The sequence below is a fragment of the Austrofundulus limnaeus genome, unplaced genomic scaffold, assembly GCF_001266775.1.
Source record: "Austrofundulus limnaeus strain Quisiro unplaced genomic scaffold, Austrofundulus_limnaeus-1.0 Scaffold97, whole genome shotgun sequence".
Lineage (NCBI taxonomy): Eukaryota > Metazoa > Chordata > Actinopteri > Cyprinodontiformes > Rivulidae > Austrofundulus > Austrofundulus limnaeus.
The window spans coordinates 923,310-946,332 of NW_013952499.1; the positions used below are offsets into that span (position 1 = coordinate 923,310).

Below are 23,023 nucleotides of genomic sequence, written 5' to 3' on the forward strand. Positions count from 1 at the left end.
CCTCTAGTAATATATTTACTGAGAAAAATGGTGACGTGTTCAATACTTATTTTACCCGCTGTATATTGTTCATTGATTCTTTTTTTGCTACATTCAACTTCTTTCTGCTTTTTAAGCTACATTTTTTTACTAACAGTTACAAATTTCTGCTAACTTTGTCTACATTTCTGCCCAGTTCAGCTTTTTTGACTCATTTTTGTTATTTCACGTTTTCCTACTTTTAGCAAAACTCAGCTGTTCAAATTAGCTTTCAGCGTTGAGCGTTTACACCGCCTTTCCATATGAAATGCTGATTCTCTACTTCGATTTAAGACTTCTGAACAAACGTTTGCTTTTTGTTTCCTTGACCTCAGCGTTTGAATTTGTTTTGTTGTTTTTGTTTTCATCAGATCCCCCAGATCCCATCATCTCCACTCCCACCTCAAAGTGGGAAGTGGGTATGGAGAAAGCTGAGCTGGTCTGCAGCGGTCGGGGATACCCCGAGTCTCAGGCCATCACCTGGAAATGGTACTGTCATCGTTTTTATTTTCTGCCGCTCAAACAAAAACCTGCTSTTTAACTGGCTGCCATCGAGACAATTACCCCCTAATTCACCTCGCAGCTCTGCGCGGCTGAGCGGCTCTGGAATGTGTCTGCAGACGTATAGAAACCTGGCTGCGAACGCACGGATCGCTCGGCGTCTGAAGACAAAAGAGACGCACTTGAATTTAAAGTGGGACGCCTTTTCTCTGGTCCTGATTCACTGCGGGAGAAAAGCCGTGGTGTCGAGTTGCAAAATGCGAAGCGAGAGAATCTGGGGAGGGAGGTTTTTTTTTTTTTTCACTACACAAGGGAGTGAATGAGAGACTCGAGGAAGAACAGGAGACTCATGCTAAGCACTTAATCATAGAGCCATGCTTTAAATATCACTCTAATGTCTGGTAAAACACCGGGTCTGGGCTTTAATTAGAGGCACTGCAGCAGCCGGTGCAGCTCTGCCCGGGCACACGGGGACTGCAGGCGAGAAAAGATTCAGCCAATCTGCAGATAATGGAGTGATTCTGGATGAAATTTCTTCACACTCTCTGATTCTCGAGCACAAAGTAGACATTCTCTAGGMACTAATCTCCTAACTTGGCCCTGTTTTATCAAGCTACAGATAAGAAGAACATCAGAACTATGGCAGGAAAGTTTCACAAACTTTGAGTTCTAATCTGATCTCCCYCTAAAACAGACAGATATGCATGAAATAAAAGCATTATTGTAACTTTTATTCTAACTTATATTCAGAAAGTTATTGCTATTTAAGCTTAGACAGATAGGGATTGTTTTTGCTAAGTGACCCTAAACATGTATTGATCATTTAATCAGCTACAACTGACAGCAAACATAAAAAAGCACTCGTCAAACTCTGTTATCCGGCTCTGCATGTCGGTGGAGTAACGCCACTCGTTTTTCACTCAAACCACCTTTTGTTGGACGGAATGCAAAACTCAATATGCTCCTGCTGTTGAAGGCTTGAAAATGTATGCATTTTTGATCATTACAATTTCATAAAATGCAAATAAAATAAAATAAAAAAAGCAAAAAAAAAGTAAAGAGATGCGGTTTGCAAAAGTAAACTGTGCAGAAAAATGCTGCGAAAACTTAACTTTCCAAGTTTTGTGTTGTGCAGACTCGCGTCATTTCAACCTGTCTGAGATTTTATTGTGAAATTGTTGCATTTCTTGCGTTGTAAACCAACAAAAGTGTAGTTTCGCTCGCCTTTGAGAGCACTGACAGTGTGATAATCAGCTGGCAAAGATGAAATCTGCTCAGTGTGTGTTTCTGTGGTGAATCTCTGCCSTTTCAGATAAAATCCCTCTGTGGGACCTGATCATAAAAAGCTAGGTGGGGCTTTGAGGCGAGGAAACACGAGACCGCTCTGGTTCCGGAGGGGGCCAAAGCACAAAGCTAAATAGCCGCTGCAGCATATTGAAACCCGGGGCAACTTGACCCGTCTCAGTGGACCCGATCAGAAGCGATCTTTCTTTTTATGAGGCCTTCGGCTGCTGTTAGCGGCTCCAGGCTGCAGCCAACAAACCTGCTGTTTGTTTTGTTCCGCTCACCGAAGCAGCAGGTTTTGATTCATGCAGATTATTAGTTTCACTCCGTTTTGAACCCGTAGTAATTCCACGACGCAAACAAAGCATTGTTGCATTTTATACTGTTACTTAAGAGGACTTAAAACTGGAATTCAGGTTTCCCAAAACGAGTCACGCCTTTTTGTTCCAAGCCGTGACTCATTGGGTCCTCTGCGTGCTTCACCTCCTGTTGACATCTTGGCGAATTAAAATGACATATTTCTCTGATTATCTGCAGGGAAGGAGGAGCTCTGCCCAAAGGGGTGCGTGTGAGTGGAGAGAAACTTGTGTTTGACCGGGCCCTCCAAGCCAACGACAGCGGGGTCTACGAGTGTAAAGTCAAGAACCCTCTGGGAGAAGGAAAAGACGAGTATAGAGTACTAATATTAGGTAGGAAACATCAGTTTTTGTGCTGTTAAATAAAAATAAAGACTGCACTRCTGCTTTGTTTGCAGRCAATCATTTGAGGTAGAATTTTTGATTGACTGTGCTTATGCTGCCCCCTTGTGGTGAACTTAAAGCATGATCCTGGCTGAAAGATGCAGCGCTATACATCACGTCTGTGCTGTTAACAAAATATTTCATGATCTAAGAAATTTATTTGAAATAAACTCACAGAGAATAATCCTTACATATGTATCTGCAACTGATTAACATGTGGAGTCAACCTGTGCAAAATCTTTATTTAAAAATTGGCTTTAACAAGTGACATCAAACCTCTGTGTCTGTTAGCAAAATATCTCATAAACAACTAAACAGATTTTAATGAAACTCTTAGAAAGTGTTTATTAAATGCACTTTTAGAAATTATTAACTTTTGGAGTCAAGCAGGTTCAAGATGGCCGCCACAACTGATTTTGATAAACCTAAAAATGGCTACAACTTAGCTGGTTTTATAGATATTAAGCTAAAATTTGGTGTGATAGTAGCTGAACATCATCCCTAAGATATGCTCAGAGTACTAAACATTGTGCAAATTTTTTATTTAAAAATATGCTTTAACAAGTGTTATCAAACTTCTGTGCCTGTTAACAAAATATCTCATAAACCACTGGGCGGATTTTAATGAAACTCTTCGAAATTGTTCATTAAATGTACGACTACAAATGATTAACTTTTGGAGTTAAGATGAGTAGCATTAGCTAAAATACAATCACTTCTCTGTTTTAAAGACACTGTGCTAAAATTTAGTGTGGTAGTAGCCGAGAATTACCCTCAACAATATGATCACTAACAAAAAAAAAAAAAAAAAAAATCACAATTATGTGTTTTTGTTTTCTGATGCCTTTATCGTTGCTGCAGCAGAATCAGGAACTGACATCCCCGACGTTGGCAGGAAGCTGCTGATCATCATCGGCGTTGCAGCCGGCGTGGCGGTCACGATGCTGGTCGTCGTCGTCCTGCTCGTCAGACGCCGACATCAAAAGAAAACCAAGAATCTGAAGATGCAGCTGAAGGAAAAAACGTGAGCGGAGCGTGGAAGTTTTGTTGTTAGAGAGCCCATTAACAGCCTGACGACAGACGCTCTGTTAAACGTTTAAACAGTTTAAAACGCTCGACCTGTTTTTATTTATTTTAAAATCACATTTTCAGACACGCTATTGTTCCATAAATCCTCTAAATATGCTGCTTTTTTTTCACTTTTCTTTCCCAGGGAAGAAATCGACAACCTCTCGAGGCCGGGCTCCGTCAGGAGGCTGAACTCAGACCTCAAAATGCAGGTATACAAACACGAACACAAAGCCTCCGCTTCTGAGAACGAAACCCTGCGTGTGTGTGAGGTGTGTGTGCGTGTGTGTGAGGTGTGTGTGCGTGTGTGTGTGAGGTGTGTGTGCGTGTGTGTGAGGTGTGTGTGCGTGTGTGTGAGGTGTGTGTGCGTGTGTGTGAGGTGTGTGTGCGTGTGTGTGAGGTGTGTGTGCGTGTGTGTGTGAGGTGTGTGGGCGGAGCCGGCAGCTCCGTCTGCTGAGGAGAGGAGGCCGCTGATTACAGGCTGCTGCAGCTTTGAACCGATGACACACGCTGTTTACTAAAGTCTGAGCGCTCACGTCACTCAGAGACCTGTTTTTAGTTTCAGCCTTCATGTTTGCTAATTCTATCAAATGTTCTCTCTGCTGTCCAGAGTGAAGAATACATCCTGCTCAAAATAGACAAGCGGACGCTGAACAGCCAAATGTCTTTGGTGAGTTTCTGATCTGGAACTGAAGACTTTAAACTTATTAAACTTTTCAGATTTTGACCAACAAAGCGGCTTTTTAGTTTTACCCGAATATAACCTTGGTTTATCGTTTTTAAACCAATTAAAGCAAAAATGCTATTGACATTTATATTTTTACATTTATTTGATTGTTTTAGAACTTCTTAAAACCCCAATGGGAACACTGACTCCAACTTTAGAAATAAAAGAGATCAAATCTGATCATTTCAGGTTAGCATGATTCACGTAAACAGAACAAAAGTCGATTTCCAATAAAAGTAGCTAAACATATTTCCCGCTGCCTTTGCAAGTTTTACACATCAATCACATGATTTGTTAGCTGTGCTCAGAATATGTGATGGGGATGACTTTCAGTCACTACCACACCAAGTTTGAGCTCGATATCTGGAGTTTTAGCTCCTTTTTTGTGTTTGCTGCTATTGATTCTTGCAGCCATCTTGAATCAGACTGACTCTTAAACATAAATGTGCATCCAGTGATTACTTTATGAAACTTTTATTAAAATCAGTTACGTGGTTCATGAGATATTTTGCTAACACACGCAGATGGAGTCAAATAAATGATCCCCCGCCKATATGACAGCAGAAATTAGTAAATTATATAAAAAGTAGAGGCCAAAGCAGTTAAAAACTTTAATTRCTGTGTTTGTTTTTTAAAAAAAAGGTAAAATTAGCCTAATTAGTTGAGTAAAATGAACGGTTCCTGCCAGCACTGTAACTTCCTCCTCCCTCCCCTCCCACCCGCTGCAGGAGCGTCCCGTCTTTAAAGGCAGCCAGTCCACCATGGGTGGGAACTGGGGGTCCGGAGGAGTGGTGGACCGGGATGAGTACGGACGTCCCGTGGTCTGGCGCGAGGACGAGGAGAGCCTGAGAGCCGTGGAGCTGGACGGGGAGAAGGAGGAGCGCAGGAGGAGGGTGGAGTCGTACGTGAAGAACAGCAACATGTCGCTGGTACGTGTCGATCATTCATTAATGATGTCGTGGAGACGAAACAAAACAGGCGAACAAAAGAACGTGCAGCTAATTTTAGAGCTGGAAACCTGTTAGCATCTTGTCTAATGTAAGTGTTTGTGTGTTTCTTTTGRTGGCTTTCCAATGATTCCAGCTTTTTGTGCTCTGTTCAGATTCATTCTGCTGTTTTTGTTTTAGTTTTTCTGCCTTTTCAGCTGCTCCTCAGCTGTTTTCTTTGCTAAATCGAGTGTCATTCAGCTAAACTCCTTTTTTATCAGCTTTAAAATGTAAAGAAAACCAACTGAGATCCATTTGACTTTTATATGTTTTTGGTACGTAGCTCTTTCCTCAGTTTTTGTGCTGTTTCAACAATTTATATATCAAAAYGTTCAGCTCCTTCAGAACATTCTGGTTATGGTTTTMGGTATCGGTACTTTTTGAGATACTTAGCTTTTTTTTTTCGTTTTTTGCTCTTGTTCTGGTTTTTTAACTTCTTCATGCAAATTCCAGCTTACTTTATTTTTTTGCTCACTTTAGCTGTTTTCAGCATTTTTTGGCTTTTTTTCCTGCTAATATAAGCCTTTTTTTGGTGGTCTTCTTAGCTTTTGTTTGGCAAATGTGCTCTGTCAGTTTCTACTAATTTAAGCTTTTTAGCGACTTTTCAGCAATTTTCAGCTAAATTTTAGCCTTTATTTTCAGCTAATTGCACCTTTTTTTGTGGTAATTTCAGCTTTTAACTGCTTAAGTCAGCAAACATGCTCTTTCATAGATAAACCCCTATAAATGTCAAGGTCATAAAATAACAAAAGGTCACATGTTTATCGTTTTTCTGCATGTTTTACCTTTTGGCTAAATTTCAGCTTTTTTTAAAGATGTTCGCAAATTCATTTTTTTTCTTGCAACTTCTCTCTAGTAATTTCAACTTTTTTTCTGCTTTTCAAGCTACACTTTTGCTAATAGTTACTATTTTCTGCTAACTTTAGCTATATTTTGGCACTTTTTAGGTTTTTCTACACATTTTTCCTATTTTTTCACTTGTTTTCTTTCAGCAAAAGTCGTCTGTTCAGATTTAAGTTTTGCTGTTAAATATTTTCAGCTTTAAGCATCAATTTTCACAGGAAATGCTAATTCTCTGGTTAAATTTGAAAGTTCTGAACAAACCGTTTACTTTTTGCACTTGAACTCAGCGTTTGGTGTCGGTCCTGAATGCAGTTTTGTTTGTAACGTTTTCCTTCATTAATGCGGACATGCATACGAAACAAAACAGGYGTTAAAAGAACAGGAAGCTAATTTTAGAGCTGGAAACCTGTTGGCAATCTTGATTATACCKTCAGTTAATTTATTTTAATAAAAAACTCTTAAAACACTCCTGATTTAAAGCTGTATTTCCTACAGTAGTTAAGTTTATCACAGCTTTAAACAAAAATAGCCACAGTTTCATCAGTTTTACAGACACTGAGCTAACATTAGAGTAAATAAATCAAATAAAATGCTGTTTCCAGGACTCAGGTCTTCCATCGTCACTGGTTCCCATGAAGCCTCAGCATGACGACTGCACTGGACCCAGAGAGCCCGACCTGGGTCACCAGCAGGAGGGGAGCCCTGCGTCCGGGGACGAGTGGCTTCCCACCCGGTCTGAAGCGGACGAGGACGAGGGGAGCTGCAGCTCCCACAAGATCTCCACGACCCTCGCCAATCATTTTTACTACTACAACGGGGTCCTGAGGCCGAGGCCGCACTCCAACGCCATCCTGCTGCACCCCCAGCCCCAGATCATCTGAGCCTCAGGACTCTCCTCCAGAACTCACAAACTGTTCCCGCAGTGACSACAAACTTCACAGAGTGCAACTCTGCACACAAAAACTGCATTTTAATTTTTTATTTGGGAGTTTTTAATTATTTTGGGGTCTTTTTTTATGCCTTTTTGGTTTGTTACAAGAAGAAAAACGACACTGAGGAATCCAACACAGCAAAGATCCACAGTTGGATTTTTTAAAACTTAATATTTAGAAAATCTGAGGCACAAACTGTGAGTGAAACTCTTCTTATCCCAGAGTATAAAAGGAAATATGCTAAATATAAAGTGTTCTTGTTGAATTACACTTGAAAACCATTTTAAATTTTGTATTTTGGTTACACTGGAACAATTTAASATATGCTGTTTTAGTTAGGGCGCTCACGTGGAAGAGAATTTGTGTCTGTATATATTTTATATGTAGTCAGTAACCCACAACACTGAGCACTTGCTTTACATTGACTGGGTTAATATTAGCTTTTAAAGTGTCTGTGACATGCATARCCTTCAAATACAGAAAGCCGAAGGAAACCTTAAGAAATGTTATCCATTTTGCCCCTTAATTGGCATATTTTCTTCTGAACTTGTTTCAGCAAATGTGAAACAGGAAGTGACATCAAAGGGGAACRATTTAAGAAAGAAAACTCTGGTCTTTGTTGAAGGAATATTATTTGAACTCTGACTCTTCTCTCTGATAGTGACTCAAAATAATCTAAAGAAACATCCGATTCTTCTCTAGTCTGTGTTGTAGCGATGCTCTGTTCACATCACTTCCTGTTACTTCACATGCAAATATCTCAACTACTGTTCATCTCAGCAGCATGGTTTTTTTTTTTTGCAATATCTAAAATTGCATTCATATCTATTACAAAAAATGTGATGTCACAGGCACTTTAAGAGCCATTTTCACCATTCAGGAATCAGAATATCGAGGGGTGTCTTCCACTGCTTTAAGGTTTCGTGCTGAATAATGACAGACKTGACCAGCGGAGAAGAAATCCTTTATAAAAGTACTGTCAGGTGACATGAATACACTGTAAAGTGCTTTATACTGTGAGTGTCTTATTTTCTGTGACACTGGAAACATGTAAATAATATTAAAAAGTATGTCGACTTTACATTTTTATCGTGGAATTTTGCGAWGACCGTTTAAAAATAAATACAAGGCACGTTCAAAAGATTCGAGAGGTCAGAACAAAAGTTTACYGAGGGTCAAAGTAAGCAGCTGAGAAACAGTAATGTGTTACTCTGTAAAACAATCTCATTTGTTTTACCTGAAGGAGCTAGAGCAGAGCCAGGTCGACTGTTTAACAGCTAAAATAAATATTTATTCTGTGACATATGATGGCCAACTATTTTCTTTTCTCAAAGTGATGAAAAAGGAAAAAAAAAYTTTAATTCAGATATTTAGCTGCCATAAGATGAGTTGGTGTGTCCCCAACTAAAAGGAAACATTCCCCGTGAATCATAAGCATGTTCTGAATTATATCCTTTTGTCCTATGAAACATTTCCATTCTTCCTCAGGACTTCAGGACCAGTATTTATCAAACTTCTTAGAGTATTTAGACTTAAGTACTGAAAATTCCTTAGATTTAATCTCTGACTTTAGCGTAGTGTCTAACTGGTTCAGAGTTGCCACTAGGGGTCAGGGAATTTACAGACTGACATGCTTGATAACTGACTTTTACTCTCAGCTTAGCTAATAATTTTGTTTTTACATTTCTTAACAGCTTTCTTAAGAGTTATTTTAAGAAGTTAAATAAATACAGGCCCAGGTCTCTTTCAGGATAACAAAACTCCCATCTTTAAGGCCTGAGTGATCAAAAATGGTTCAATGGCCATAAAAATAATACAAATAAAATGCTCTGGAATTGATGGTCACCAGATCTCAACTTGTTTGAAAAAAGAATATTTATCCAAAGCAGAACATCTCCAGTAGACCATATTAAAAAAGCAGATATTTGTCTCAGTTTACATAAATAAAATACATAAAACCACTTACAGTATGTGTCATGGTACTTAGGCAGTCTGGGGGAAAACTCTTTTTAAATAAGAATGTAATACTAATAGTCTTTTTTTGCCTTTTTCTGTTTTTTCTACTGTCTAAATTGCACTGACTCACATCCAATTAGCYAAACTTTTAAGTCCGAGGGGAGATTTTCCTTCTCATATAAAGTCAAAATTTATATTTAATCATGGGCATATGGTTTGGGTCGAAGTGTTGTTCACAATCTGATATATAAACAGATCAGAGAGATTTGTTTTAGTTCTCACAACCCAAGAAAAGCCAAAGTTAAAATCTAAAAGGGCGCAGGGTAAAACGAGTTAGCTAATATAAAAATCTATAAATTAAACAGCATTTTGTGCAAGCGCTTCTTTGTGAGTTCGTTGGTGGGTCCGCAGGTTGCTCCTCTGAGAAAAACACTTGCCGCATATGTTGCAGGTGTACGGTTTCTCCCCCGTGTGGATTCGCTGGTGAATCTCCAGGTGGCTGACGCGATCGAAGCTTTTGCCGCAGAACGGGCAGATGAACCACTTCTCCTTAATGCGGCGACTCGCCACCGCCTTGTGCAACTCCGGGTCGTTCAACAGAAACAGTCTGCTCTCCGAGCTGAAGGGCGACACGTTTTTAGACTGCTGCTGTTTTTCTGAAAGGAACCCAACAGGCATCTCTCTCTCTGGATGGTTTACCGATTGATGACTTGGTTGAGGTTGGCTGAAAGTCACAGGAGGTCTGGGTGCAGCGGTGGCACCTTGCACCGTCCCGTTCTCCCTCATATATCTGTCAGAAAACGCTGCTGAATTATCAAAGATGTCCACGGCATTTTGAATGAGCAAGATTTCTGAGTCCGTCTGCTTTGGTTCGTAGAAGCAGTCCGAGTCGTCCGCTGTGTCGCTGTCTCCCACAGAAATAGTCAGCCACTGCCGGGTATCCCGATCCTGTAAAACTTCAGCAGGTTGTTGGTTCTGCTCCTCCTCCTGATGCACTGCTCCATCGCCGCCGCTGGGCTCCGACTCCAACGTCTGCTCCACGATCTGAACATCATCGTCATCTTCGAGCTTGACAACCAAGTCTTCATCCGATTCGTCTTCGGCCTCGCCGGGGTCAGAGCCGGGATGTTTTGTCTGGTTTTCCTCTGTCTGATCAGGAGGTGTTCTGCTATTTACCGCAGCGTTTACCTCGTCTCTGATGCTCTGGTCACAAGACGCCTGCAATGAATCACCTGAAGGACCTGGAGTGACAAAGCAGTATTTCTAAAAAACATTTAAACACAACTTTAAAAAAGTCAATTCATAGGTGTGACAACTGGAAGATTAAAAAGGCAGGTACATAAGTATTTAAATTCAATTTGATACAGATTTGAATCCAGAAGATGGAACAAAAGTATTTATGGGCAGATTAGCTAAAAATTTTTAGCATTAATGTCAATTATATATGAACAAATATGATAAACTTCTTACTAAAAATATAAACTATAATTATAACAGTACATAAATTATATTTCAGAGTAATTTTTAAGCTGTAGTTCTTACCATCACCAGCAGGTGGCGGCAGCCTGCTTTGCTGCTCTCTTGTGGAAAAAGACGAGGACCTGTTTGAAGCCTGAGAAAGAGCCTTTAAACGCTCGTTTTCCATCGACACCAACTTGCTGTTCAGAGCTTTAATTTCACTTTCTCTCCGATGGAGCTCGATCTGAATGAGAGCGAACCCGTCCTCCCACAGTTTGCTAATTTCCACCACGGCGGCTTTGGCTARCACATCCATGATGGAGGCTAACTTGCTCTGAAAAGCCACACAGTTGATGTCCATGTCGGCCCTGTTCGGCGGCCCAGCTGGCTCGAACGACATTTGCGGACGTTAAACCTCATTCATGTAAGGTCAAATGACAAAACAACAGCGGCGTCCCGCTCGCTGTTACGGCTTGCATATGCTGATTTGGGTTAAAAAAAAAAACCCATAAAAATGTAGCATAACAGCAACAGGAAACAGTTCTGATCACGTGAGCATAAAATGGGCGCTTCTGATTGGCCAGAATTCAGCTGGAAAACGTGACGTAGTGGTACCTACTGACGCTTGGCATTCTGTGATAAATTACATGTTTATTTCCAACACAAATGAGTCATGAACAAATCTGGATTATATCATTTTCAAAATTATGTATAAATATATAATTAACTTATATATCGGGTTATAAAAGTTCAGAAACTTTCAGAGGGAAGTTAAACTTGGGAGTTTTGAAAGTCTTCCAAATAGGAAACTTTACAAACAAATGATGGAATATTGTAGCATTGTTCTTGTTTCTTTATTTGAATACAAACAATAGTTCTGCCTCTGTTTGCCCACCAGGTGAGGCTGTATTTCCACTTAGATTTTATGTGCTCACCAAAGTTCACTTCATGTAACCGGAGGGCATTTGTTAACACAATCATCTTGGCTGAAAAGAAAATAGTAGGTTAATGAAAATATGACTTCGAGTTTTGTTCTCTGTTGTGCATTAACGATCGCAATTTTGACCTTTTAAAATGTAAAATAAATTAGACAACTTCAATCATACCTGATATTAAGCATCTTCATTTGACATTTAATTTGTGAAATGTTGCAATCATGACAACTCTAACATAAAGTCACATTGCAAACCAGCACTAAAAYCCCCCACCACATCCAGCCTTACACTATCAATAACATTAAATGTCTGTGAAGAAACTTGAACAAATCTGCAGAGAATAAAGTGATGTTATCACATAAATATTTTAAATCAATAAACTTCTTTAAATAAATTTACATTGTAACTCAAAATTTATTTCTAGATATAATGTTATCCCAATTTTTTAGTTCGTTTTTCACAAATCTGCTGCTTAGCGGTCACATGATTGAACACGCAAGGCTCATTGGCTCACTGGCCTGCCGATCATAGGTGGGCGGAGTCAGTGGGATGGAAGCAGGGAGACGACGGAGCTGTCAAACCCCAACAATCGTTTGAAATATCATCAAACGAGCGCAGCAGAAACCCTCCTGTTGCTCCCCTTTGTTGACATAATATCGACACAAGCGGATTTTCCATTGATTTTGGGATTTCGGCCTCTGGATATTTGGACTTTGAAGCCGTCGCCGTGAGCAACTTGTTGTTTTCTGTGCGCGTTTGTTAGGCTCCGAGGCTAATGTCTTGTTAGCTTCGCTCCAGTTTTGTTGACAAACTAGCCCGTCCGCTAGTCGCAGTTTCTGCCCCGTAGCTGGGTCGTTTGCTAAGAAATGTCTCCTGGCAGAGGCATGGGACCCAGCTTGGAGTCTTCTTGTAAACTCTTCAGTGAAATAAAACCAGGTGAGTCCGCTAAACTTTCAAGAGTTAAACCATTATACTTMACATTTGCTTCTGCTATGTTTACATTGTTTTCACTCTGCGGTCTACAACAAACTCTTAACGAATCAGCACACATTTTACCATATCTTGGTTGTTTATTAATTTGTGTCCACCTAACATGGTTCATTTTTGAAAGCTCCTTRTACAGACCAGTTGCATCCAGCCAGGTAATAGTTTTTTTCCAAGGTGTTTTCCCTATTAGCATGTTGATTACTCACAAACCACTGAAGAATGACTGGTATGCCCTGCCTCACATATCATGGATGTTAACAGATTACAAATCTAGTTTACAGAAGGAAATTCTATCAGATTAAAAAAAGTTACTTTATACTTTTTGTTGTTAAAATGATCCCAGGAGGATTTTCCATGCAAAAACTTTCCGCTTTTCCCATTTATTGTGTGCTCTGCAGTGACAGTAAATTATTTGCTGAAGCCTAACATTATAACATCACTTAGCTTTTGATTTAGCGGTGACTTGCTCTATTAGTCTGTAATCCACTGGGACACAGCTGGATTGTGCTCAACCCTCCCAAACCACTTTTAAAACATTTGGCCTGAGGCTGCTGTGGTGTGATGCCCCATCTGTTTTGAAACAGCAACAAGCCACATTTTAAAAAAAGACCCAAAAAAGCAAAGCTTTTTAACAATTCCACCCAGTGTCGCTTTAGTGTGGTGTTTCAGATGCAAGCCTTTTGAAGGCATCAGAGTGTAGTTTGTAACAAATACAATATTTAGCTTGCTTCTGTTTTTGTTTTATCACTTGCAACATTAAAGAGGGTTGTTATATTTATTTTTTAATAAGTGTAATAAATATCTTGTATAATGTTTGATATTTTTAAGGGTATTTGCCTTTAGATAATTATCTATAAACAAAAAACGACACAAACCAGAGCATATTGTCAGCCTGTAAAAAGCTTTATTTACAAGCACATATTAATTCTTGACATGAAAATATTTTACAATAATTTAAGGTATTTTATCTTTATGTGACATGGACTGATTAATAACCCAGATCATGGAGCGTTTGGCTCATCAGAAGGCATTAGGAGTTAAGATATACTTTTAATCACGCACAGTATCTCAGGCTTTTAGTGCCATGAAGAAGTGTTYACGTTAGGGCTGCCACGATTAGTCGACGACTAATCGATCATTAAAATAATCGATGACTAATTTAATAATTGATTAATCGTTTTCTTTTATTTTGTTCTTTACTTTGTTTTTCTCTCCAAACTGCTTTGACACCTTCCACTGCCACATCTGCCTTTCTGTCCTTGACACACATGCACAGTAGTGGTAACTGGGGTAGGCCGTGGACGTCACAAGACATTATACAGACAGGCTCTGGTATCATGGCTACCTGACAACAGAGCTCAAAAGTGTGGGATCATTTTAAGAAAATGAAAGAGAAACCTGTGCTGTGCAATATCTGCAGAGCAGAACTTGTCTTCCACAGCATTTGTTTTAGTTAGCATATAGCTAAAATCTAACTATGGTTATATAATAGCAGCTGCATTCTGGCGCGATAAGTTGTATGGTTTATATTCAATTAAAATATGATCCGATTAGTCGACTAATCGAAAAAATAATCTGTGATTAATCGATTATAAAAATAATCGTTTGTGGCAGCCCTAGTTCAYGTGTGAGAAAATCATGATTGCTTTGACCACTAAGGTGGGCGTGTGAATTCAAAAACCTCACTGGTTGCTGTGAGTCGTTATGAATCAAGAGTGAGCTAATGATCTTCTAGCAGACCTATTCTCGTCCACTCATCTACTACATACAGTAAATGTGTCTCTGCTGGATGGAAACCCTTCTGAAAATAGACAGGAAAGCTTAGGCCCTGGTACTTTTGGCTTGTGTTTTTCTTGGCACAAGAACTTTTCCTCTTTTTTTTTTCCTGATGCACCATATTGGCAAGCCCAAAAAAAAAAAATAAAGATTTTGCAAAATAAATAAATTTAAAAAAAGAAAGAGGAGAATTTGTATCCTTTTAAGGATATGCCTGGGACAGAGAGTGATCACAGAAGCCATGTAGGTGGGAGCTCTMCGAGTGTCGTGTCATTGTTGTTGTTAGGATCTAATCCTTTCAAACCTCATCTGGGCCTCAGATTGAATGTTGGCTTTCAGCATTCCTTGTTGAAATCTCCACTGATTTGTAAATTTCATCTTATTGTTAAAGTTTACAAATGCATGCTGTAAACTCTTAACATCGGACAAAAATGACTGGAATTTATTGTGGCTGCTTAGAAGATCTCAGAGTGCAGAATTATAGGCTTTGTTGTATAAAAGAGAATCATATGAAATCTGACTTTCTTTGTAAAATGTGAGGTCACTGTCACAAAAAAATAAAGAATTTAAAAGTAATCTCAAGGCCCTTTRGAGATGAATGAAACAAGTTTTATTAATTCATCAAATACAGTCCAAAAATGTTCATAAGTTGAATTAAATTCAAGAAAACACAAGAAATTCCATTTAATTATCCAACCTTATTAAATGCAATTTGTAAACTATATAATCTGAAGAAGGAAGCTAATATGTCCCACTGGATTACAAACCTTTTTTCAATACATAATACATGTTTAATTTGATCATTTATCCAGAATCTGTTCTGTTTTGAAAAATTTGAATATATTGTATGTCATTTGCAGGCTTTTTTGTTGTATTTTTTCCTATTTTTATACTGAATAAAGTTATAAATTTAAACTTTATAGAGATCTRCTTATAGCCTCATCTGTTTCCTGCGTTATTCCTCTGTTATGTTTAGTTTAGCCATTTTTATGCAAATCAAGTCAAATAAATAAATTAACAGAATATGTTGTGGTAACTAACGAACTAATAGTTTGTTGGATGTTTTATCAACGACACCTTAACTAATAGATTAATGATTGAATGATTCTTGTTTAAAAATTATGAATCACAATATAATGACAATATGTTTTTAATGCCTCTAATATTCTGCTTCTGTTGTATCTGAATCATATAAAAGTGCTGATGTAAGAGTAATTAAAGCTTTAAAGTACTGCAAATGTTGCAGCTTAGTTAGTACTGTGCATTTGTAAATTCAGTTGAGAAGCAGCTAAATTAGTAAAAAGGATGTTAAGAGCTTTACATGGTAAATCTCATTACACTTCTAAGTCCCAGTCTTAAACAAAGATTTGCTTCATTGATCAATTATTTATTAGGCTTTCAATCTGAGGGGACAGTTAAGAAATAACAGCTAACACAATGGATTTTCCAAATGGTTACCTGATTATTTGGAGACTTTCTGCTTCATATTTGATCAGATTTATTTGCTTTGTTTTACTTTTTAGCCTGAATATTTGGGAAACRAATTTGTATCCAGGCTGAACGTTATAAATAGAAAAAAAAACTGTCTCTTTCATAAACTATTTTTAAAGAATATGAAAGGCACATTGTTTACWAGCATGAAAAGGTTCTTCAGCCACATACTTCCTTCCCCGTCCCTCTTTGTACCCTGCTGACTTTGTTTTGGATGGTAGAAAAGGTCCAAGACCTGARCTATTCCTTGGCTAATCTCCCATAATTGGACAATCGACCTTTATTACAGCCATTATATTTGAGTCTGTTGAGCYGTGGTGACTGGTCTCATCAATACTGAGATCAGAGCCAGCGTACAGAAACGGCAGCTTTTTAATTAACCTTGATTTAGACCCTCGTTTTAGTGTATTTGAATGTAAGAACTTATGAATATCTTTTTTTTAAAGTAAAGATATACGCCGGCTCAGTTTTCTGCTTTTATTTTTCCCCAGGTTTCCAAGGACTGACTGCATCCCTGTCAAACATGTGAAGTTCTTATCATGCTGGACTTCTCGTTTACAAGCAGCGATGAACTGGACTCGTTAGAAACTTGGATTCTTGGCAGAGTTTGTCGAGCGGAACACCCAGAATAAGAGTCAAAGCTGAAGTCTATGAGCGTGATCGGTTTTCTCCCAGGACACGAACTGAAAACGTACTTCGCAGCCGTGAACCCCTCGGCGTCTTCAAAACGATCTAGTCCTCTTGTCATGTGGGTTCGTTGTGGAAAAAGGCCCATATCACCGTCTTTCACGTCGCCATGGACCGGAATAAACGCAACTCTATTGCCGGGTTTCCTACGTGGCCTGAACGCCTCAGTGACGACCGAGACGGCACTGGAGGGGTAGGAAACTGTGAGATGGGCCCACCTTCGCAGGTCAGTTTAATTTTTTTGTTTTACAGTTCAGCTTAGATGAAAAAAATCAGGAATCCATGACTTTTTAATTTGTAGTTTACTTGATTTGCTACCCAGACTATAGTGTCCTCACATCCTTAAATGGTCTTAAAGTCTTAAATGTGACTTGCTAAGACCTGCAGATACCCTGTAGACCAGTGGTTCCAAAAGTTGGAGTCGGGACCCCCCAGTGGTGTCCTGAAAATATTTTCTGAATTAATTACACTAAAACATTTTTTGCCTTTTGTAGTTACAAAATACTAAAATTAGTGTACTTAAAATTGGCTAAAATAATGTAATAAATAATGTTGTTTATTTGACGTGAAAACAATGTTTATCAACCAACAACAGCTGGGGGCAAAGGTCTCTGATGCTTTTATTTTGTGAGTCAAAGGCTGAAAAGTTTGGGAACCACGGCTGTAGACCATCCCCTTTAGCCAAAAATGTTTATTTTTGGTCTGCTTCTTCAGTTTTGCTGTTAACGGCAGAAATTAGTTTACTGACTGACTCACAGAAAACTAAAGCTCTGTTTAGTCACAAGTGTGAAGTGGTATTATTTAGGGAGTTGAGCTTTTAGTAAATCTTTCTGAAGTCATTTGTTGATTTTAGKCTTCTTTCTGTTAGGATTTTAAAGTCAAATCAGTTTTTATATCCACGTTTTGGTCCTGCTACCATATCCATTACAGGACACATAACCAGCTCCTCTTTATCTTTGTGTTTACCTAAAGCATGTCCATCAGATAAGTCTTCAGCGGCTGGTTCTTGTATTGTTTGATTCCAGGTGGGCAGGGTGTGTCCGTCCTCCTACAGAGCCCTCATCAGTGCCTTCTCTTGTCTGACACGCCTCGATGACTTCACCTGCGAGTGGATTGGTTCGGGGTTTTTCTCCGAAGTCTTCAAGGTGGGTAAAAATCAGCTATTACCATTTTCATGTTTTTCTAGTTTTCCTTTCTCCGCACCCTTTAGGCCCTCTGATTTTATTTTCCTGTTCCCTCTAAAGCTCTTTTGCTTCTAATTTGCACCAGCATTAAAGCTGTCTTGAATGATTGTTGACGAAACCATTGAACCTAACCTGGTTTTCCATTTGATTTACTCTCGTCTTGTTGACACACTTGGTGAGTTAAAGACTGACTCTTATCTCCTCTAACTAGTCTAGTTTTGACATTTTGAGGTCAAATTAGACATCACTTAAACACCCCCTGCCCTCCAGGCGTGTGAGTGTAGGTCACACAAGCGTTTTTGCCATCATCTGGTCAACAAAGACTTAGTCAGAGTTGTAAAGTAACTGAGTACAAATACTTTGTTACTGTACTTAAGTATAATTTTGAGTATTTATTTTTCAGCCGACATTTACTTCTACTTTTTACATTTTCACACAATTATCTGTACTTTCTACTCCTTACATTTTTAAAAAAGGCAAGAAGCAGAAAGTCGTTGCTTTTATTTCATTTTTGCTTGTTTTCATTTGTTATTGTAAACAATAAATACAATCCATAAAAATGTGCTTCCTAGATAGAGTGAATTTAATTGTGAAGTATAGATAAATAAGTAATAAATAAATAAATAAATATCAAATTCTGATACCGTATTAGTTTGTACACAAACAAATCATGTCACACTCCAGCAGGACATAATCATTAAAATAAAAGGACTGTACTTAAGAAGTATTTRTATTTCATAAATTATATTATGACATTTGGCCGCAGCCCTCAGATAGATTTTCATTTTGGGGAAAAGGTTTGCGCAGCCTTGATATATGTAAATAAACTGAAACAGCTGGACKAGTGCATCCCAAATGTAACATAGGGTAAATTAAATATTTTAATACAACAGTCATTTCTGCAGTTTTTGGGGAGGTCACCTCCTAATAAATGTCTTTACAGAAAATCTAACTGCTCATTATAAATCAATACTTTTACTTTTAATACTTAATTACAAACAAACAAACAAAAACCCAGATACTTTAAGACCTTTACTTTAGTAATATTCCTAAAGGAGACTTTAACTTTTACCAAAGTAATTTTTTGGTAAGATATGTACTTTTACTCAAGTATCACTTTGTGGTACTTTTTACAACACTGGACTCAGTTTGACTGAGAGATACAAATATATACTTATCTTTAAAAAGAAGTTAAGTTGCACAAATGTGTTTGATGTGACGTCTGTGTGAGATGATCATTTTAATACTTGTGGACAGGAAATAGTTTGATGTTCTGTTTTATTTGTCATCAACTTATTAGTCAAATTATAAACTGGTTGTTAAAGTTTTATTTTGGGTTTTCAGCATCACTTTAATGCAAGACGACAAGCCATTTCTTAGTCTGTCYCACATTAGTTTTTTAATGGTTTAATGACCTGGTTTGTTCAGTTCTGTCTGAAGATGAATGGACTACTGAGACAGTGATGACAGGTGACAGCTAATGTTTAAACTGCGTCCTTGTGATTAGGGATGGCAACTTTAATTGTCTTAAGCCCTTCATTTAATGCAACCCTATTGTGTTGTTGTTAGAGCAGCTGCCAAAAACACTTGTTGTGGGCTATTTATAARACACTGGAGCTTGTTCAAAGCTGACAGCAAGTCAGAGAGTAGCACTAATAACAGTAGCTTATGGTTTAAATGATTATTAATAAAATAGKCTGTATATCTATAACTGGTTTAATTTATGGAGTTAACCCAATTTAGCATGGCTGCCAAAAGCTAACTGACCTTAGCCTACTTAAAAAAYGTCTATAGCCCAATGCATTTTACAGATAGTTGAAATTTGGGGTGGTAGTAGCTGAGAGTCATTCACAACACATACACTAAGTGCTAAAAGATTGTGCTTGATGTCGCAGTGTTTGAAATTGGCTGGTATTTTTCATTGTAAGATTATCTTTGTATAAAATACTTGCATAAAAATCRGGTAATAAAGCATTTTTTTCTTTATTTTAAACATTTAGCTCTGTCTTATTAAAATAAATCAGTAATTTATCCTCTGTTTTGCTTTGTAAAATTTATTTATCCATTACAAATTCCCTCACAAAACACTTTAAAAGATCTGTCTATTAAAGTTCTAGTGTGTACAAGAAAATACAACAGAGGCTGTAAGCATGTTCTATTTTAATGACATTTGTCAAAACCTATAATTGTCGATGAATGATGACACATTTTTATGTTTCCTTGTGAGTCTCTGTGTTTCATTATGAGTTAAGATGTGTTAAGACAGACTTTACATTTACATACTTGGTCTTTTACAGAAATACCCCCACTATGACATTAAATATAGGCACCGGCTTGAGGGAAATTCCTTTGAGCAATGCTTTGATACCTGTAGTAAAGGTAAGGGCAGTCTGCTTCAAGGAGGACGGCATAAATGAAAATGTGATGAAAATAATGAAGGGAAGAAGCAGGTGGAAAAGCCTCTGATGGTGGAGAGTTGTGCTGAAAAGCCTGTTAAAGGAGATGATAATGGTGGGGTGTTTAGATGAGGTTTTAGGAGTTCAATAAGTACAAAGAAAGGCATGGTCGAGGGCTGTAGAGGACATGAAGAGGAGTTTGTGGAGAACAGGTTGGTAGGATCTTTGTGGGGTGGGGGGAGAACGAGGACAGGGTTTGGAGAAGATTGACAAAAGGGGTTAGGTTTTTCATCTGACATGAGGGCATGCAGAGGTGGGGGGAGACATCAGAGGAAGATGGAGAGGGGRGATATTCCCACTACTGCAGGGAATGATTAGGATTGCCGGTTTGTTTGAAGCCTCAGTGTGGAGGAAAAAGAGGGGGATCAGGAAAACAAGTGGGGGGGATGTGAAGAGCGATGAATTGGGGGGTCGGAAGAGGATAGACGGATGTTGGGGGAGGAGGCCTTCAGAGGAGTGGCCATATGTTGTTTCTGCTGTCCTGCGGTGGAGACTGTCGCCTCTTATAGCCAARCCCCCTCCTTTGAACTTGAACAGAGAGGTTCTGTGTCCGTGCGTATGAGACGAAGAAAGACGTTGATACAGGAAACCCTGATCATCGGAATATAAATCCTTGATCCTTATAGTCTTACCTTACGATAATCCAGTCCGCTTGTCTTTTTGAAGTAAATTATGATATGATATTTATTGTATCATTGAGGCTATGTTAAAGGTAGATATTAAAAACTAACATAATGAAATTTTAGCACTTTACAACAATGACTACTGAACCAAAGTGTGTTCCGTTAGTTCAGTAATAAAAACTAAGAATAAAAACCAACAACATTGGTAGAAAAATAACAATAACAGTGTACTACGGTGTAATAAAAGCCGTTCTAAAGAAATATGTCTTCAACTTAGCTTTGAATAAATTAAGTTATTGATCACGCACAACTCAAGTGGTAATGAATTCCATAATTTTGGATCAGCTACAGCAAATGAAGGGTCGCCCCACTGTTTGGACTTTGGTCTGAGGACTTCCAAAAGATGTTGGTCAGCAGACCAAAGAGCTCTGACTGGACAATGTGCTTGTAAAARATCACAAAAATAAGGGGGTGCAATACCATGAACCGCTTTAAAAACAAACATTAAAAGTTTAAARTCAACTCTAAAATGAACTGGAAGCCAATGAAGGAAGTAAAGTACAGGCGTAATGTGACTGTGCCTCCTAGWGTTGGTCAACAKTCGAGCAGCAGCATTCTGGACTAATTTGAGTCGATATAGAGAACACTGGCTTATTCCAACATAAAGCACATGACAATAATCTGTGCGAAAACTGATAAAAGCGTGCATTGCCTTTTCAAGGTCCTTTCGACTCAGGAAGGGTTTAACCTTAGCCAGAAGTCGGAGTTGAAAAAAGTTGCTTCTAATGACACAGTCAATCTGTTTGTCAAATTTTAGACAATCTTCAAACATCACACCCAAATTCTTCACAACAGGTCTTCAGTAAGTGCCACGYTCTTGAACAAAATTTGGCCATGCTTTAACCCCAAACAAAATGCATTCTGTTTTGTTTTCATTCAAGTGCAAAACCTTTAGTGAAAGCCACTCTCTAATATTCTTAAGACCATTCAAAACACAGTCTAAAGCAGGGATAGTCAATCCTGGTCCTCGAGGTCCACAGCCCTGCATGTTTTACATTTTTCCCTTCTCGAACACACCTGGTTCTGTCAGTGAATTGCCTCTTCCAAGTTCTGCAGAGGCCTGAAAATCACCCATTCATTCAAATCAGGTGTGCTGGAGCAGAGAAACAAGTAAAATGTGCAGGGCTGAGGCCCTCAAGGACCAGAATTGACTATCCCTGGTCTAAATGATTTATGTTGTTGTAGACAATTGGCAAATAGACTTGTATATCGTCTGCATAAATATGAAACTGGAGATTATGTTTAGCTATAAACAAACTCAGTGGCAACATATAGTGAGAACAGCACAGGTCCAAGGATAGAGCCCTGCGGCACACCAGTAGTCAAAGGAACAGTAAAAGAAGAGAAGATTTTGGTAAAGACATAAGGTTGGTAAATGGTATTCGCTGTGATTTATTTTGTCAAACAGTCCCATTTGATACAATTAAGTACTTTTATAAACCATCATAATGCCTTAAACTGTGCAGTAATATTGGGCTATTCCTGTCAGAGATACAACAAACCATAAAATGATGTGCAAATAACTGCTCAGTGCACAATTGACAATAATAAAAAGTTTTTTTTTAAATAGTGTTGCATGTAGCTTTCCACAGAAAGGCAGTTAAACAAGATGGATGGATGGAAGATTTTTGCAGAAAACACATAAATTTTCGTGGTTGGCCTTGTTTTAAGACCGCAGCAGTCTGCTTTGGTCTTTGCACTGCTCAGATTATCCATTTTCTTGTCAGTTTGTTCAGAATTCAACTCTATTTACCCAAATTGAGGCAAGCCAAAGAGCTACATACCCCACTTTAAACCATAAACTGTCTCTTTGAGCATGTTCGCCACTCATAAGAATCACATTAGCTGCAGTGAAACTTCTCACTTTCTGTGTCGACTCTGCAGAGTCATGAGATGATGGTGTTGATTTACATGTCAAATTCGCAGTAACACAAATAGGAACACAACTATCAAGCAGTTGTCACTCTGTTTTGCATTATTTTTTAATAATCTCTTAAAGTTAACTTCTCACGAGGAGCCCTGAATGTAGAAGGCCAGCCATGTTTGATAATCTGCTCCTTGGTCTAAATATGTTTCTGCTTCCAGGAAATGAGTTAGTGAGTGTAGGTAGATAAATGTGTCTGTCTGCAGCAGCTTACTCATTTTACGTGCTTCCTTCAGTGGTTTTGGAGGTTGATATCTTCTATTTTCCTGCGTACGTGTGTGTTTGAACGAACGTTCTTACTAATTACTGCACCTCTGACACTTGCAGTGTTGACCTTTGGTCACCTTGCTATTTAAAAAAAGCTCTTCTTTTTAAACCTGTTTTTGT

General features: G+C 38.5%; 3 protein-coding genes across 4 annotated transcripts in view; 2 read left to right on the plus strand and 1 right to left on the minus strand.

Moving 5' to 3' along the window:
- Window positions 1-7,643, plus strand: part of nectin4b (nectin cell adhesion molecule 4b) — a gene marked incomplete at its 5' end in the record, with an annotated part of 19,120 nt that extends 11,477 nt beyond the window's left edge. Inside the window, 7 exon segments of the mRNA XM_014013011.1 lie at window positions 390-507; window positions 2,341-2,492; window positions 3,405-3,567; window positions 3,757-3,823; window positions 4,222-4,281; window positions 5,067-5,267; window positions 6,770-7,643. Coding sequence (XP_013868465.1) covers window positions 390-507; window positions 2,341-2,492; window positions 3,405-3,567; window positions 3,757-3,823; window positions 4,222-4,281; window positions 5,067-5,267; window positions 6,770-7,048 — 1,040 coding nt within the window.
- A 403-nt stretch (window positions 7,644-8,046) lies between these two features.
- Window positions 8,047-11,064, minus strand: LOC106520771 (zinc finger protein 287). Its single transcript, XM_014013023.1, has 2 exons — window positions 10,598-11,064; window positions 8,047-10,296 (listed from the first exon to the last, which is right to left on the minus strand). Exons 1-2 carry the CDS (start codon window positions 10,911-10,913, stop codon window positions 9,413-9,415), a joined length of 1,200 nt encoding a protein of 399 aa, XP_013868477.1. The 5' UTR covers window positions 10,914-11,064; the 3' UTR covers window positions 8,047-9,412.
- A 923-nt stretch (window positions 11,065-11,987) lies between these two features.
- tesk2 (testis associated actin remodelling kinase 2) overlaps window positions 11,988-23,023 on the plus strand; it is a 31,754-nt gene continuing 20,718 nt past the window's right edge. For both annotated transcript variants that reach the window (XM_014013009.1, XM_014013010.1), the window contains exons 1-3: window positions 11,988-12,384; window positions 16,194-16,615; window positions 17,415-17,534. In XM_014013009.1, coding sequence (XP_013868463.1) covers window positions 16,499-16,615; window positions 17,415-17,534 — 237 coding nt within the window. In that variant the 5' untranslated portion in view covers window positions 11,988-12,384; window positions 16,194-16,498. The remainder of the gene's footprint in view (window positions 12,385-16,193; window positions 16,616-17,414; window positions 17,535-23,023) is intronic.